We start from the raw sequence: 18,069 nt of genomic DNA, 5'->3' as shown, positions 1-18,069 counted from the left end.
TAGATGCAAAATAACTTATTCAAGATCACACTACAGTTTCAGGGTAAATCAGGATGTGTGAGGCCTGACAGGTAAACATTATCTTTACCAGGCTGAGAAGGGTCAGGATAAAAGTTGGGAGGTGAAAACACTTCATTTTCGATTCAACGGCATACTAGGTGAAGTTGTAAAACACAGGAATGCAATGACCAGATATTTTAGAAATTCCCTCTGACTTCAGGATGGACGAGGGGCCAGAGGGGAAAAGGAAAGGAGGCAGGATAACCCTTTAGGAAGCTATTCCAATTATCCAGGGGTAAGGTGTGAAGCGCTGCAACTAGGGCAGGGGCTGTAGAAATGGCAATGAGGGGAAGGATTTTTCCAGATATTGGCCAGGGGAGGGGACTGACAAGTTTTAGTGACCAATTAGATGTAGGGGTTGAAGAAGAGGGAACATCTTGTTTTGGATGTTGGTTGATGATTGAAATATTTTTACTGAGGTCACTTCAACAATTCCTTGTCCTTGTAACAGGGGTCCCCCTGGTGGTAAAAGAAAACCAAGAATGGGATTCCTTATCCTGGGTACCTGCTATTGTGGGACACAGCTGTGCATCAGAACCTAGTTACAAGAGATCCCCTTCTTTTTGCACGTGTGGTAGCAAAGACCCGCATCCAAAAAGAACTGAAATCTGGGGAGAATGGCTGAAGGCGGTCAAAGCGTACGAACTTCCAGTTATAAGATGAATACGTTCTGGGGGTGTGACATACAGCATGGTGATTATAGTTAACAGTACTCTACTGTATACCTGGAAGTTGCTAAGAGAGTAGATCTTAAAAGTTCTCAGCACAAGAGAAACAAATTTGTAACTAGGTGAGATGATGGATGTGTTAACTAAACTTATTGTGGTGATCATTTTGCAATATATACATAGTACATTAAATCATCATGTTGTAGGCCTTAAACGCATATGATGTTTTTGGTCAATTATATCTCAGTAAAGCTGGAAAAAGTCTTCCTGAATAAACAACAGTAGCTGAGAGCTGATGGCTGCCAATGGGTCGGAAAGTGGGGCCTGACAGCTACCTTCACTTCACTTAAGGTCCCTTCTGGCCACCTTCCCTCTCCAAGAATCTCCATGCAGCCCAGAATGGGGTTGGCCGCTATGTGTGGTGCTGAACTAACAGGCGCTGGGACCTCTCCTATCATCGATCTGATGTCTAAAGAGCACAGCAGAGGAAAGAGAAGAGAATTTAAAGCCAGACACACCTGCGCTTGAATATTGGCTCTGCCACAAATCTGCTAGTATCAGTTTCTTCCTCTATGAATTGTACCTGACAGTACTTAGGTGGTTGAGAGGTTTGGGGGAATGTGCATAAAGCACTTGCCCAGTGCCTGCTTCATGGTTGGAGGTAATGATTACCATAGAGCTTAGGAGACTGAGGTCCTTTAGGCAATTAGTGGGGTCTTTGGGACCCTGTCTATTCATGAATAAGCTAATAAAAAAGGGGCAGCTCCAAAGCTGACTCAAAATATTGCTAATCCTTCTGGAAACCCCCAGGGCCAAGTAATGAATCTAAACACACAAGGCAGAACCCCAGGGACTTCTCTCTTCATGGTTTCACTTTCAATGCCTTGGGAGTAGCCCTTGAAACAGACAAGAGGAATTTTCTAAAATAGGTACATTTGAATAGGCCTTAGTCATCCCCTAAGATGAGATATTTCAGAAACTTTCCATTTTGAGCCTTTGGCATGTTTCTGATTATGTATAAATACCTTGCTTGTTATATAAATACACAGTGAGTGTAACCTTTTGCTAAGTAATGCAAAGCAAACAGCTACAAGAAAATCTGAGAAAAGAGCCACAGCTCAATTGCTTCTCGTGGTTCCCTCTCGCAGGTCCCTGAGGATCCCCGAAGGGTTTAAAGTGTTAAAGCTGGAAGTTACCTCTTGAAGTCAGTGCTGCCGTTTTTCTCTCCCCAGGAGCTCTGCATGCACACATATTAGCTGGTCTTATCCATCTGTAAGCTCCTGTAAGCTCTCTAATGAAAACAACCGTATTTTCTGGGCTTAACGGCACGTTATTGAGTGTTCTGTCTCTCACGCTATAAATGTACAGTAATGAGAAGTGGGCTGTTTATTAGGGACCACCAGCATGCTAGGCAAATGCAGAATCAGGTATTCCACTGATGTGCCCAGAAAGCAACTTCTTAAAGGTCAGACTATAACCATTAAACAACCAAACCAAATCAAACCAAACCAAAACAGTTCCTTAGTGCACCACACACAGGCTGGATCACTTTGAATAGTGAAAGGATTTGACAAGATTAATCGTTTATGATGTATTTTAGAAGGAAAACAGTGAGATTCTCTTACCGTAGTGATTCCCTCGTATTATACCCATGCTATATTCTTATTAGCTCTTTTGATTTTAAATTAGTTTGTAGAAGGATATAACAACTGATATTTCACATTTTTCTGCCAGATATTATGAGGGTATAATGTTGTGAGTGTTAAGTTTAGGTACCAGAAAGCTTATTAAGTGAGGAAATAGGTATTAAAACCAGTGGTTGCCGTATATTGATTCTCTGTAGGTTTTTCCCTTTTACTTTCTGTAATTGCAGGGGATACTGATGTTACCTCAGTAACAGGATGGCCAGAGCTCATGATTAAAGTGGTGGGTGTGACATTTTTCTTATAGTCTGGGGAAAAGTTGAATAATGCCAGAGAGTGAAAGGCAAACCGAGGGCGGCCTCTACCTGGCTGTGATGGCCTCCAGCAGTTATACAAACTTGAGGGGCAGAGTAAAGCTTGTGGAGTATTTGCTAATCAGAAGCTAAGTCTTGTCTTAAAAATCAAAGAATTAAGAAAAAGGCATGATATAATATTTATAATAAAAATATTTTAAAATAAAAATTTAATTGCGCTTTATTTTATCGAGTCAATAAAATGTGATTTTTATATTTATTTTTGAACCCTTTTTCCTATCATTAAATGTCAACTTTATTATTTTTTAAACTTTTAAATTCCCCAAATAAGTTCTCTTTTGCTACACTTGGGCAGGATCTTGGCCAAGTTACAGGTGGGTCACTTTCTGTGTAAGGGCTGCAATAATTACATCTACACGAATGTGTAATTATTTGGGTAAATGTACTTGTTTTAACCCAGACAGCTCCCAAGCAATGAGCCTGAGATGTATAATAAATGGATGTTAATCTCTCTCTCTGTGAGGATTTGGGGTTCATTACAAGTACATATATGTTCACGTGTTTATCGGGTGTGTGGCCTTGCTTTGGGAGTTGTCTGGGATATGGCTCGTCCCTCCCCTGTGGTGCTAGTGCTCAGGTTCAAAGCCACTTCTCGATCATAACTGGTTGTGATGGGGGTACACACAAGCGGAGCCAAAAGCATGCCCCTGCCTTCCCACTCTGCCTCTCCCCTGATCTTTGCTGGCGGCCTCCAAGTGTATGAGCCAAATACATGCACACATGTCCCGGTAACAATTGCCATCAGTGAGTTTAAAAAGAAAACTTTGAGTTAGGAAGCCTTTAGGCCGAGGGTTTGAGAATGCCCGCCGTGAGCTGATCTTACCTTCCGGTGTCCCCAGAGCTGGTTCCCCTTCATGCCGTGACAGTCGTAGAGAGTGACAGCGCTGCTGTGTGAGATGGCATCGAAGCAGAATTTCCGGGTGTGCAGGGGCTCACCAGGTCGAATATCTTCTCTCCATCCAAAGGTGAAGAGCTAACAAAGCAACAATAGCAGAAAAGCTGCAGTGAGTTTAATTTGGGGAGATTCGGGAGCAGGGGGAGCAATTTAGATCTGTTTCGTGATTTGCAAGAAAGAACCACGTCTTGGCCTAACAGAGGTGTCAAAAAAGGCACGTGCCATAAAGCCCTAGCTGCACCTTTGAATCAGAGAGCCAAAAAAATGCAAATGAGGGGTTTCCAGTTAGGTACTAGAAAAATAACAGAGGATGGTATGGAGACAGGGGAGGGGAGGAAGAACTCTTTAATGAAGCTTTTTACACTCTTCATGATAAAATGCTACTGGGTAAAATGCTACACAGTTAGCCTAAATGAGCCAACCAATTGAAAAAGGCCAGGAGTAGAGTTGAGCTGGATTGAAGCTAGCAAGTTAAAAAAGATAGACTTAAAAAATAGATTTAAATGAAAGCTAAGCTCGATGAAGTAAACACTAGGCAAATTAATTTCCTGGGGGTGGTAAGAGTAATTCTGCAAGGCATTGTTTTGAACTGTACCTCACAGTAAGAAGTACAGTTCACACACACACACACACACACACACATACACACACACACACACACTCACACACTTGCCCTCCCCAAATGGAAACAAGTTTCATGAACCTGTATCTATCCTTATTGCACTTAATAGACTCTGATAGTCCATCTGATCTCATCCTATCTTAGCTTATTCTATCCTATCCATCCCATTTTATTATTTTAAAAATGCTGCTTATGATGCACTAAATTGATTGTATAATGTATTAACTTTTTAAAAACCTACTACATTCCTGTAGGGAAAGGGTATTTTCTTGAGTTTGACCTCGACAACCATTGGAGGGGGGCAGTAGGAAAAATCCTTAAGTGGGAAAATAGACTAGATGAGCCCTATGATTTCTTCCAATTCTAAAATTTCAGGAAGGTTATATAATTCTTACTATAGGACTTAAGGCAGGTCTGGCTGTGTAAAGCCAAACTGTGTATTGCAAAATAAAGAGGTGTCATGGAACCCTGTGGATATAAAAGCAAGCACAATGCTGAGATATATAGATAATACACTTAGCCCCTCTACTGATCAGGCCCTCAGTATATTTCAGTTTTTAAGTCCTACCCATGAAATAAAATATAGAGAATCTGGCAAAATTCCATGGATGGCTAATAAAAACACTTAAATGGTGGGGAAACTGCAGAAAACTTGAAAGAACTGGGATAAGAGGTCTGAACAAAATTAGGAATGATCTAAATCAAACATCTGGAAGTTGATTAATGGTGAGTAATGGAGAAGAGAGAGAGAGAGAAAGAGAGAGGGGGGGAGAGAGAGAAACTTCGATGTGAGAGAAACACATTGCTTGGTTGTCTCCTGCAGACTGTGGCCCAGATCAAATCTGCAACTCAGGTACATGCCCTTGACTGGGAATCAAACCTCAGACCCTTTGGTGCATGGGCCACCCCTCTAACCACTGAACCACACCTGCCAGGGCAGCATTTCTGATTTTGGTCACTCCCTTCAACTCAGAACTCACAGCTCCCTTGGTTTTTGAAGTTCTGAGCTCCTGATATCCTGTAACTCCCTCTCGCCCATGTCCTCTTTTATTGATCTATTCAGCAGAGGTGTTGCTCAGGGTTCTCCCTTGGGCCCTCTGTCCTTGTACCTTTTCTGGTTGGTCTTAAACATGCTCAGTTCAGCTCTTGACAATGTGCTGATAACTCATCATCGGTGTTATGTCCAACTCCATGTATTGTTTTCCAACTGCATGGCCCTTGGACATCTCAAATTCAACACATCCTAAATTCAACTGATTTTCTTTCCTTTTTTAGCCGATTTCTACTCATATTTTGTTTTAGTTGGTGTTCAGATCATTCAACCTTTCAACCTGGGAGTCTTTCATCTTAGCTCTTTTGTTTCCATCACACTCTTCCTCTAATCAATTAGCAAGTCTGGTCATTTTTGTCTTCTGATTATTGCTGGAAGTAGATTCTCTTCCTTTTGATTTCCACTATCATTGCTCTCAACATTTCTTGTCTGGACTATTAAAATGACCTCCTAATTAGTTTCGTTCCCACCTTCCTTTTTAAATTCCTTCAGCCTCCAGAGAAGTCTGTTTGAAATGTCTTTTTGGCCATGTTACCTCTCAACCTAAAATCCCACAGTATTTTCATATAACCCTTAGAGAATAAAGTTCAAACTCTTTAGCATTTAAAGAACTCTCCACAATCTGGCCTTTGCCATTTTTTACAGCTGCATCTCTTCCCTTTAGTTTACATTCCAGCAGCAATAAAACATTTACAGTCCTTTGCACTAATCAGGCTATATTTGCCCTCCTACGACTTTGTTCATGAGAGTCCCTTGGTTGGAAGGCCAACATTCACCAGCCAACCTAGTGAATGCTCATTAGTTTTAAGAGATTCAGTTCAGCTGTCCACTCATTCAGCAGCCTCCCTCTTTGATCGCCTTACTCCTTGCCCCCGCCTTACCTTATTTCATTATGTTTGTCCATTTATGCTTCTGTATCTCTCACTAGACAGTGAGATCTCTAATGGCAGGAATAATATCTTTTTTATCTTTATATATCCAGCACCCAGAAGAACTAATGATATACAACAAACGTTGAATAAAATTTTTACCAAATAAATAAGAACTCGCACTCATTATATAAACGAAAGTGTATTGGGATAGCTGTCAAGATGAACAAATCTTTTTGGTCCCTCAAAAGAATTTGCTCTGTTTGTATCTAATTACAACAATATCAACCATATTATTATTTGTCAAACTTTCAACTTTAATGATTCTAGGCTCGGTACCTATTATTTCCTGGCTTATAAGCCTGCCATTGGCATTGATTAAATCTTTATTTTATTTAAATATCAAATTTCCCCCTTGGCTGGTGTGGCTCAGTTGGTTGGAGAGTCATCCCATACACCAGAGGTAGTGGGTTTGATTCCTGGTCAGGACACATACCCAGGTTGGGGGTTGAATCCCTGGTCTGGGTGTGTGCGGGAGACAACCAATTGATGTATATATATGTATATCTTCCTTCCTTTCTAAAAATTAATAAAACATTTTAAATATCAGATTTCCTGGGTATTATAAACAGACCAAGTAATGCAGGAACCAGTGGTCTTCACTGGTTTATCCAATTCCCTCTCTGTTGCTATCTTTCTGCCTCTGTGTCTTTGTCTCTTTGGTTTTTATATGGCAAGTCCTCACTTGACACCATCGGTAGGTTCTGTGACTTTAAGTGGAACAACATAAAACAAAACCCATTTTAGGGTAGGCCAATTGATAGAGATAAGAGTTAAGTTCCTATGGCAACTCATCAATGTTATAACAAAACCATGTTGAACAAAACAACATGATTTGAGGACCTGCTGTACTCTTAGAAGGCCAAAGTCAAGAGGGACTGTAATCATTACCCAGAACAGTCTCTTATTATATAGTTGAGGAAAATCAGGCCTGTAGAGGTAAAATGGCTTTAAGGACAGCTTTTCTTGCTTATTACTTTCTTATGTTTTACTTATCTTACCTTTTAATGAATGAATCTGTTAGGTCCAAAAGAATAACTGTGTTAGGGCAAACTTATGCAGATTTGTCTCTTGGACAGATTTATTCATGTATTGTCACAATTATATCTCAAGGCATTCTTAGGTGACTTTTATTTCATGTTTCTAGGTTTGTTATCATAGTGCAACAATCATTCTTAGATTTGTAGACTAATTGTTAGCCTGTGGTCTTCAGTGTTTTATGTATTAGCATTATTATTATTACCTGGTGATTACTTTCCTGCATCCCTGGTGATATATCTTCAGATTATATCCATTGTTTTACTCGGTTGCCTCTACCATTAGCTAAAACTTTTTTCTCTTATGTTTTTGAAATGTATTCTACTGCCATTTATCTTATCCTAATGGCCATGTCAAACCAACCAGGCATCAAGTGTTTCATTCATTAGGCACACTTTTCTGTGTGCACTCTTGTCAAGGCAGAAACGAGCAGACATTACGAAAGCACTGCCAGTGTTTGCACTGGGTGATGTTATTGTGACTTTCATAGTTTGTCTTCTACCCTTGGGCTGTTCCCTGCAGAGAGAAAAATTTAGATTTCCCAGGAAATAACTTCTGATTTTTTTTAACTGCCACCCCTCAATTTTAGAGTAAACTGATGTTAATTTCATTACTTTTTTTTTTTTTAAGAGGGAGGAAGAGAAACATCGATGCGAGAGAGACACATGGATTGATTGCCTCCTGTACATACCCTGACCGGAGACTGAACCCACAGTCCAGGGATGTGCCCTGACCGGAATCGAACCTGTGATGTTCCAGTGCACAGGACAACTCTTTAACCAACGAAGCCACACTGGCCAGGGCTCTACTTTCTTCTTTTAAGTGATACTTTTAAATGTAGATTCAGAATGACACGTAACTCACACGTCTTTGCTTTAATATTAACTGCTGTGTGTAGTGTTGCCTGCGTCTGTATTGTGTTGCATGAATAAGCTCACCAGACGGGGTTCTGCAAATGCCCTGATTATCTTAATCTTGCTACCTGATTTGGAAAGATTAAAAATATTTTTCTCTCTGTAGGTGGTGATATTTTGCTAGGTGGTTGGCAGCTACAGGAGATATTGCACGTCCCTTTTCGCAGTTTGTACCAATCAGTGTGCTCTGTTCTGAGAGAGAGACTATGTCCCAGAATCTGTCCCTTTTCCCACACGCAGGGACCTGCTTCATCTCTGTTTGCACATCTCCTCTGCGGACCTTTGAAAGGGAGCATTTGTCTGCTTCCTCAGCAGGACCAAGGCCTGCTCCTCTGTAGTCAGCGCTTCCTCCCCAGAATGTGATCAGAGCCTGCTGCCGGGTCAGCCACCAGGGCTCCCCCGCCCTCTCCCTCTCCCTCTCCCTCTCCCTCTCCCTCTCCCCCTCCCCGCCCTCCCTTCCTTTCCCCTCCCAGGGACTCATAATATAATTGCCGCTGGGGAGTATCCTTTCCAGACCTACAGTCTATTTCAGTCTAATTTTAGTTTTCTTTCTTGGTCCCTAAAGGAAACTGAAAGCCAGCACACAATGCTACAGTGATATCAGACAGCTAAATAGATGGCCCTGAAAAATGAATCACAGACATTTGCTTCCTTCACAGAAGTCCAATTAGTCATCACCGGTGCTTGGCAACACAAGGCATTTTCTTATCTATCGACAATCATATCTGAAAAACAAAATAAACGAACAGAACAGAAGCAGACTCACAGATGCAGAGGACATTTTGAGGGTTGCCAGGTGGGAGGGGGTTGGGGGGGATGAGTGAAAAAGGTGAAGGGATTGAGAAGTACGACTGGGTAGGAACAGAACAGCCATAGGGATGCCAAGTGCAGCGTAGGGAACAGGGTCAATAATATTCTAATAACGATGCCTGGTGCCAGGCGGGTATGAGATTTATCCGAAGGATCACTTAGTAAGTTATATAACGTCTAATCACTGGGGTGTGCCTGATATTGTGTGTCAACTATAATTAAAAAATAGAAAATGATTAAAAAAAGAGAATTAACAACCAAAAGAACAGGTCAGGAATGCTATTCTAAGTGGTAGTTTCTCTCCCTTCAAACTTTAAGTATTTCCCCTGCAACAAATTCACTCTCAGAAGTTTTCTAAGGTCTGAGTAAGGCTAACGATTGTGCTCTTAAGTGGGATTGTTCATATTTCACACACGTCTCTGCAGTGTTTTCCCAAGTACCTTTTACATAGTTGTTATGATTCACGTGGAGGATAAAGTTTGAACTCATCTTCACTGTTTGGAAACGCTGGGAATAAATATTTTCTCCCTCAACTAGAAAACAAAAATGGTGCTTCAATAGAGTCTCCTTTAGTTCCCATGTAACTGTTGTGTTTATTAAATACAGGATCATTTCAACCCTCATAAGTGTACCTTTATGTTCTATGAATGCTTTTGAATGAAAAAGAACACTTATAATTTTCCTGTCCTTATATACTTATACTTCTTTTCTCATTCAGGGATTTTAATCTAACTGTGAAAGAATGAGACCTAATTCTTATAAGTCATTGAGTGATATACCGAATAAAGCTTACAGTTAATTGCTAGAAAACGAAGCAGCCTGCAGTGTTTTCACCTCCAAGTCAATATAGCGTGATACGTATTTCAAATATGGTTTATTTTCCACCTCCTGTCAACCTTGTTTAACCTTCCTGTAGCTCCGTTTTCAGTCTCTAGAGACTGGAAATCTTTTTAAAGAGATTAACAGGTCCCTTTAGCTCCTCTTAAGTCTGCTTGTCTAGTGCTGCCCTCTGCTGACTATTTCTTGAATTACATGCCATAGATGTTCACAGTTTTGCCTGAGGGGGGAAGAAAATCAAAGAATAAAATTTAAAGTGTATGCCATAGAGTTGGTTTTATATATCTTTATTTTCATCAGCCAAATAAAATCTGAAGTCCAGAGCCTATTTCATTCTAGAACAGTCCAGGGGATAGAAACATTAATCCTGATTCAGGTATGCACACCTCATTTCAACCGGCTGCCTGGGTGTGTTTCCTGGTGGGACTGAATAGAGGTGGCAGAGAGGGAGTCTGCCCTTCAGACAAAGAGTTTCCTTACAGCATGCTCCGTTTTCTTTTTAAAAATAACCTTTCTTCTCTAGATGGCAGTCTTCTTGGGAGGCCTCTGACCCTTCTCTCTTGCTCTCAGGCTGAAGTCAGAATCGCTCTGGGAAGGAGCCGGCCAACCCTGCCTCACATCCCTGGGAGCATCCCCGCGGTGCTTATGGAAAGAGAGAGGAAGAGCGGAAGGCGAGGCCGCTTCCACTGACGTTTCATTCCTACCAGTGCGCCCCGGGGCTGCAGCCTTCTCCAGATCCCGCCCGATCAGTGTGACACACTGCGGGACAGATCGGAGGGCAGGGTAAATAGCATCTGGTGTGTGTCAGCTGCCTGGGGCCCGAGAGAGCTCTAATTTGGGATCAGTGTGAAGCGCTCTGGGGGGAGGAACTGCGAGAGGGCAGCCGGGAGAATATACTTACTCTGCCCCGACTCCATGGACAAGGTGCTGCTGTATCATAGACACGATTACTTCTCACAGTAGCCCTGTTTGTGGGATGCATTATTGTCCCTACTTAAAGACGGAGGACCTACAGCCTAGAAAGGCTTACTGACTTCACAAGGACACACAGGCTAAACTGGCTGAAATCTGGGTTGACCTGACCAAGGCCCAGGGTCCTTCTAGAACATCATGAGCTTGTGGGATAAGAGTACGAGGGCAGATTACCGGCTTGGGGGTGGGCTTGTTGGTTCAGTGATTGAGTGAATTAGTTCTGGGCTGTGTTCCGGGCTTGGTCCGCTGCTGCTTCCCTGAAGGACGCTGCTCTGCACTGGGCTGCAGGCTAGAGGGGGCGGGAAGGGGCGGTGGGTGGGCGCCGAGCCGCCAGCTGGACCTCAGCCCACCCGAGCACTCGCTGAGACCCTCGGCTGGGCCTGGCCGCTCTTTGCTGGTAATAAGCGAGACAGACACTTAAGGACTGTGGCAAACAACAGAACGGAACGGAACAGAATAGAATACCACCAATACTTCGCTGGAAATCGCTTGTCTACTTTTTTGGTTTTCCTAAGAGAGGTACTGTGGACAATTCTGGGAAACAGAAAGCGCAGAGAGTTCTGGGAAACAGAAAGCACATACTGTCCTGAACTTGGAATATATCCTTTTGCAGAGGGAGAGAGGGGCGTGGCATGGGGAGGGAGGAGTTTTCACTGTATCTGAAAATTTTATTCTTTTAAAAAATAGGGAGATAGCTGTAGATACTTGTTAAATCTGCATGATGAATATATAAATGTCTGCTATACTGTATTTTATAGTTTCTTATTTGAAATATTTCGTAGTTAATGCTAAAACACTAAAAGGGGGCGCAGTGTGAGGAAAGACCCGCACAAGGACTGTCGGGTTTCAAAGCGGGTCAGGGGGCAGGGATCACACCTCACCTCATAAACCCAGCAGCACGGAAATGTTTTTTTTTCAATCAAAAGCAATAAATGGCCTTTAAGTCTCCCCTGAAGTTCATCTTGGGGTGTTACTGCCTCAAAGATATCTTTCATGGGAGAGATTACAAACTCCTACAACAACAAGAGGTGCATGTAAAGCACTCTTTTCAATATACAGTCGGAGGGGAAAATAAGATTAAAGTCACACAAGCTTATGGAGTAACAAAGAGACTTTTATTAAAACCATGAAATTTAGTTGGAAGAGTTCCATAGCCTTCAGCGGGCCTTTCATAGTTTGAAAACTATTATTCTGGGAAAGGAAATATAAGACTAGGGCCACAGTCAACATTTCTCCCATCCTTTTTGTGATTTAAAGCACATGTTTATGCATTATCTCAATTGATTATCGCAGCTGCTCTGAGAAGGGACAGAAACAGAGACGTGGAGAGATTCACTCACCTACAGAACCAGGACCTCCCACATACCCCTCTAGAGATTCGCTGCCACCGTGTCCCTCCGTGCCTGCCTTGGCCCCGTATCCCATGACTTCTGGGAGCTGACATACCTGTTCATGAGACCATGTCCTTTCAGAACCATCCTTGACACAGATGTCCAGCCTGAGCTCGGTGCCCGTGGCTCCATGCTTGCTGTCCACACAGAGATTGGCCGCCACATTTCGAATCTGTGGAGAGAAGAAAGAATGGGCATGAGGCCGTTTTTTATCTAGCTCCTGACGATTCCTGTAGAGATTCAACAGGTTGTTGGTGTGTGTGTGTGTGTGTGTGTGTGTGATTTCATGATTGTTGAATGATGCCTTAAACTCATGTGCAATTTATGGAGAAAGCAGGGAAGTAAAAATAACAACACGGCCTAGTCTACATGTGAAAGAACATGAAAAGGTTGAACAGCTGGCCGACTGCAGCCAAAGAACGTGTGATACGCAACACCGGGAGCAGCGTAGAGTTCGTGACTTTCCTAAAATGGGAGATTTTTCTTCTTCAGGTAGTTCCTAACTTGGAATTGGTTTTCCTCTTGCTCAAAAGCATCTTCTCCCATTTCCGCCTTAGCTGGGGAGAGATCCCAAATGAAGCCGGTGATGCAGGGAGTGTGCCGGGAAAGAGTGAATCGCTGAGCACCGCACGATTCTGGGCAGGACGCAGCGACCTTGACATTCCAGTTTGCCTGGGGCGGGCTTGGTCTATACCTATACCCGGCTGATAAATTAAAAGTGTCACCCTAGAGCATTAGCAAAATAGCAAAGACAGGACTATTGGCGCAGCACTGTACTGGATAAAGATTCTCTACTTAAAGTCTGAACTTAAAAAAAGGCTGATCATTCTTTACAATTATTATATTAGCACTGATAGAAGGAACTGGATTGTTAGCGGTGGGAAAAGGGCAGACTATGAAAAGTACGAACAGCAGAAACAGCAACAGAAAGTTTGGACATAGACATGCCCTTTTGTCAAATCCTCCTGCCTGAGGACCTCACCAATTCTCCTGTTCGCATCAGAACCGCACCCTGTGATCCAGTTGGATATTGTTTATAGTTGTTACTTAGGTGTGTAGGCTTACATAAGCTCAATTACCTCAATCCTTTTGATGCCTTTGTTTAGTCTTGGATTATTACAATCCCTTTAGGTACCGTGAAGAACAGGAACAAGGACAGGTGTTCTCAGATGATCATTTTAGTCAAGGTTCTTTTGCCCAGAATGAGTACAGAAGGTAAGGACTCTGTCCACGACAGAAGGTGCCTGACCTGGGCTCTTCTTACTGGGGAGGGGCAATGAGGCAGAGAAAGGGCTGTAAGGAAATATACTGGGTGGCCTGAAAGGAATAAATGATGCTGGGATGAGATGGTGGTGAGAGGGCTATTTCACGCCTCACTTACTTTAGCAGTGGAGGTTGGTATGATGTCATTCAGGAGGGAGTCAATGTGGTGGGCACCAGTTTTCCTATTCAGGGAATTTGGCCACAGCTTGAGTTCATCTTGCACTATTGGACCTCCACTTTTGGGGTCTCTGTCCCTGATGACAGGGAATAGGAAATAATTTAAGCTACAGGGCAACAGTTCTTAACCTGGTTTGGCCTATACTGATTTTTCTGAGAATCCAAGGAAAGCTATGGACCCTTTTCAAAAACCAAATGACTAAATGAATAGTAAGTAAATACATACAAGTACTTTTGCACTCACTGCCCTGGAGTGCAAATTTGAACCCCACCCCTTGCAAACAAATCCTGAAAGACAGGGAAGGAGCTTGGCTGGTGTTGAAGGGCCTGTGATTCATTCACTCTCTTCTTTTACCTTTTCTCCGCCTTCTTCAAACAAGTACCAGCGAAGAAATTTCCTATGGGGAGCCAACCCTAAAATGCACCTTCTGTAAAATCAGTGCCTTGGGGTGTGAGTTGCTTTGGTGAAACAGAAACACCCAGAAGGTCAGAAGTTTGATTTCTCTCTCTGTCCTGAGCCTGGCACACTGCACAGCTTCCCTTTGATCCCTTATCTGAGGGCAGGTGTCGGTTTCTGAAGCCGCCTGCAACCCGGCAGCTGCCTGGCAGGAGCCCGGGCAGGGCTGTCTTTTCATTCTCAGGCCATTTAGCTCACAGATACCCGTCTTAGAGAACTGTTGTTAGTTGATGCCAAAGATGTCTTGAGGGCAGTATTGTCCCCTCTACTTGGGCCCAGGAGCTCTGAAGGACATTTTGGGAAAAAGCAGCTGCTTATTGGCCTAGGGCAACTTGGCCACAGAGGGGGAGGTTTGTTCCCCTTTGATGGGGGGTGTGGAGCTCGCTCACGGGAGGGGCCCTGCTCTTGGAAAACAGATGTGGGGAGGAAAAGGACACCGACTGGCAGATCAGCCAAATCTGCCCGTGGAGTCACACCCACATCTATGGGAGAGCCTTGCTCTGTTTCTAAATGCCACGAGCTTGGAAGGGAATAGAGGAGGCCCGTTTTCCAAACCCCTGAATTTTCTAAATTCTCACTCATGTGGCATCTGTGTAGACAATGGGATAAACCTTTCCGGGAGCCAAATTTCAAGTTTCCAAGGCATAATTGTCTACATCTGTGTAAATTCCAGAAAGTAGTGGTGCCAGAGAGGAAATGCTGGGAGTTCAACACAGGATACAGTCTTGGATACGAGATGAATATCAGGCGCTTCTCACTTGCTTCTCTCCCTTTCCTTTTTATTTCCAGCTCTCCAGCACACATTCACATTCCCTCCTCTTGCTCTCTAACAAACTCCATCATGAAAAACAAGTGATTAAAATTCCCCCAAATTGATTCTAATTAATACGTGTTTATTCACTTGAATAAAGTTTTTAAAAAATGTAGACCAGAACACTTAAAAATGATTTATGATTTTTTTTAAACACAGGCTCGGCATCTGTGGCTGAAGGTAGAACAGTTCACACACACACACACACACACACACACACACACACACACACACACTCCAAGTCTAGGACACCCAGCTGACTGGATCCATGACAAGACAGATCATTTTCAGTCTTCATTTCTTTGATGTACAGCTTCAGGGTTTGGCATCATTAAAATTGTGTCAAGGAATCCTGAGAGACTCTGAACATGATTAGAAAGTAAGGTAGTGCTTCACTGGGAACGGGAGGGAAGAGGGAGACAAGAGGGGGGGAAGGAATCAGGACGTGCGGCAGGATTACAGAGATAATCTCCTGTGGTGTGAGAATTAGGAAGAGGCCTGGCAGAGAGGAAAGGATTTCTTAGGTATGCAAGAGAAGCCAGGCTCAGCTTGAACACTGGCGTTGTTTTTTTTTTCCTCCCCAACACAGGAGATTTTCTAAAAGAGGTACAAGAGAAGGGGAGTGTGATATAAATATCAAGGTGGGTAGTAGGTGTGCAATAGGTAATTCAATTGAGCCTCACTTTGCCAAATGAGAGAGCATTGTTCGCTAATTCCCCAATAGCCCCTGAGTCTTTTAACTAAGAAGCAGTGGGTTCATGATTAATTCAATAAGTGACTATTAAGTATTTGCTATGTCCTAGGCACTAGGCTAGATACTGGGTATATAGTGACAAGGAAAGAATTGGCCCCGTCCTTTGTGCAAGGTTTGGTCCAGTAAGGTCATTAGAGAGAGGAAGAAAGGTTTGAGACTCCCAGGGTTTCTGGCCATGAATTTTTAATGTTGCAAAAGGAACCAAGATGCTTCCTTTTTATGGACTGTAGTTGACTTTAGAATGCAAATTGAAGTGCAGGGCTAGAAAGAAAGAAAATGCTAGTGTAGCAGGCAGAGAGAACCAAATGGGAATGGAGCAGGTCTGGGTTCTGCTCGCCAGACACCAATGAGTTTCCCTACAATTGAAGCCATGCACTCCTTTCCAAAGCTCAGTTTATCCATTTATAAAAAGTCAACACTTAAAGAGTGCTTCTGAATGAACAAAAGACTTTGAGATGTCCTGGTGGAAATTCAAAGATAAAGAAAAAACAGCTTCGGTTCTCAAGGAGCCCTTAGTCTTAGAGGGGTGACATCACTTTGAAAGAACTTTATTAGATTACTAACTGCTAGGTGAGTAAGCAAAAGGTGTACAGGAGGGGAAATGAAATCTGAAGGAAGCTTTTATAGTGAGAGTTCAAGAATATCTACAGGAAAACTTACCAAAAGGATATCTGAAAATCAGGGACGGCATTTGAAGTGAGGAGTTAATATGAGTTTCCCAGTATTCTGTGGACAGAAGGAATCTCAGAGCTATGGCCATGCTACTGACAACACTGACTGCACCTGTATCAAGAGGTTTAAAAGCAGGGAATGCTGCTTTGAAGGCAAACGCAAGCCACAGGAGAGGCTGGCCTGTGTGCTGTAGAGGCATCGTGGGCCCATTTCAGCTGCAGAAGGTGGGAGGAAGCTCCAGAGTGAACAGTGAGGGGGGTGCTTGGCGATCGCCCCTTCTGCACCATCCCTCAGGCAATGGCTTGGCACCATCTTCTCAGACTGAGCCCCACTGTGCCGGGCAAGCACTGAATCTTTTAACGAATGTCTCGACATCTAAAATTCCTGCCATTTTTCTCCTGGAGTGCTATTTAATGAATACAAACACTTCTTCCCATGGTTAGATTCACCTATGAATTGCCAATAAATCTAAGATTTGCTCGAGTTCCAGTCTAATCATGAAGAGCCACTTTCAACATTATCCTCGAAGCCAAGGTCAATGGCTCCAGGCATTAAAAATAAAGCAAATTTTTAGTATACTTGAAAAACGACTCACACAACACAGTGTCTAGATAAAATAATTCTTCCTTTGAGTTCAGGCCAGATCATTGAAATGTGGGCAGGTTTAAAAGCTTGTCTAATAAAGAGATGTTAAGCTCTTGGGTAAAATTCAGGACTGTTAGTTAATGAAGATCTGCAATCAAAATCATAGGGTTGATTCTGAGAAGGATGTGACTCTTTGACCCTGGTCAGGGTTGCAGCAAAATCCCTGAGATACATGATAATTTGTGGGCTCTGAAAGTTTTCCAGGGAAGTAGATTCTCTTGAACTTATTCTTGAGTTTAATAGTTATCCGTCTAAGGAGGGTCAGCAAATTGTTCTTATTTTCAAGTAAGATAATTCAGGGTCTCAGTTTTTAATTGTAAAGTTCATCACTGTTCAGCATAGTCAGCATATTAAAAGAGGTGACTTGGTTTTTTTTAAGGGAAGAAAGGTGGACATGTCAAGTTGCATTATGGGATACTAAATTATAATGTAACATTTATAAAATATTACATGGTATAACTACTTCCCTGACATTTTTTTCTGTGGGACTGAGGTTATGAAGCCATATCATTTCCATTTTCGAGAGAACAAAACTGAGTAGTGGTAAAAAATATTTCCACCCTCCTTACCTCCTGCCACAAAATCAAACAAATGGGTAACAGAAATAATGAGCTGAGAAGGTCTAGCCTTAAAATTCTGAGTCACATTGACCAGCAAGCCATCATTGTGCTCTGTAGCAAGGGAAATTCATGCAAAACCGATGGGGAAACAGATTAATATTTCCTATGAAAAAGCAAAAGTACTGCCTCCAAACCAGTGACAACAGAAATTCCACCTTGGAGAACCATCTTATGCAAAAGTTAGTGTAATAATTTCAAAATGCTTGAATGCTCTGGTTGGCTTTCTGAACAATAATCTCTCATCTTCTTCTAATCTAAGCATTTTGCACAATTCCCTCCTCTCAAATTTCTTAACTGTGAATGTAGTTAATCATGCCAGACTCAATGGGTGAACACTTCTGAGAATGAACTGGTTGGGGTTTGATGAGATTGTGATATAAATGGTAGTTGCCAAGAGCCAAGAACAATTCTTTCTCTGGGAGAGAATGAGACTTTATGTCTCCCTGAAAATAGAGCAGAACAGAAC

At 42.6% G+C, this 18,069-nt stretch overlaps 1 protein-coding gene across 2 annotated transcripts in view; it reads right to left on the bottom strand.

Moving 5' to 3' along the window:
- GALNTL6 (polypeptide N-acetylgalactosaminyltransferase like 6) overlaps positions 1-18,069 on the bottom strand; it is a 762,501-nt gene that overhangs the window by 13,188 nt on the left and 731,244 nt on the right. Inside the window, exons 11-12 of one of the 2 annotated variants that reach the window (XM_081135404.1) lie at positions 12,260-12,376; positions 3,569-3,718 (exon numbers count right to left, since the gene is read on the bottom strand). In XM_081135404.1, coding sequence (XP_080991530.1) covers positions 3,569-3,718; positions 12,260-12,376 — 267 coding nt within the window. Of the gene's footprint in view, positions 1-3,568; positions 3,719-9,458; positions 9,538-12,259; positions 12,377-18,069 lie in introns of those variants that run through there. The other variant, XM_081135405.1, reaches the window with a different exon arrangement.

Source organism: Miniopterus schreibersii (genome assembly GCF_964146895.1).
Source record: "Miniopterus schreibersii genome assembly, chromosome: 4".
NCBI lineage: Eukaryota > Metazoa > Chordata > Mammalia > Chiroptera > Miniopteridae > Miniopterus > Miniopterus schreibersii.
This window is presented reverse-complemented; position numbering and strand designations above follow the sequence as displayed.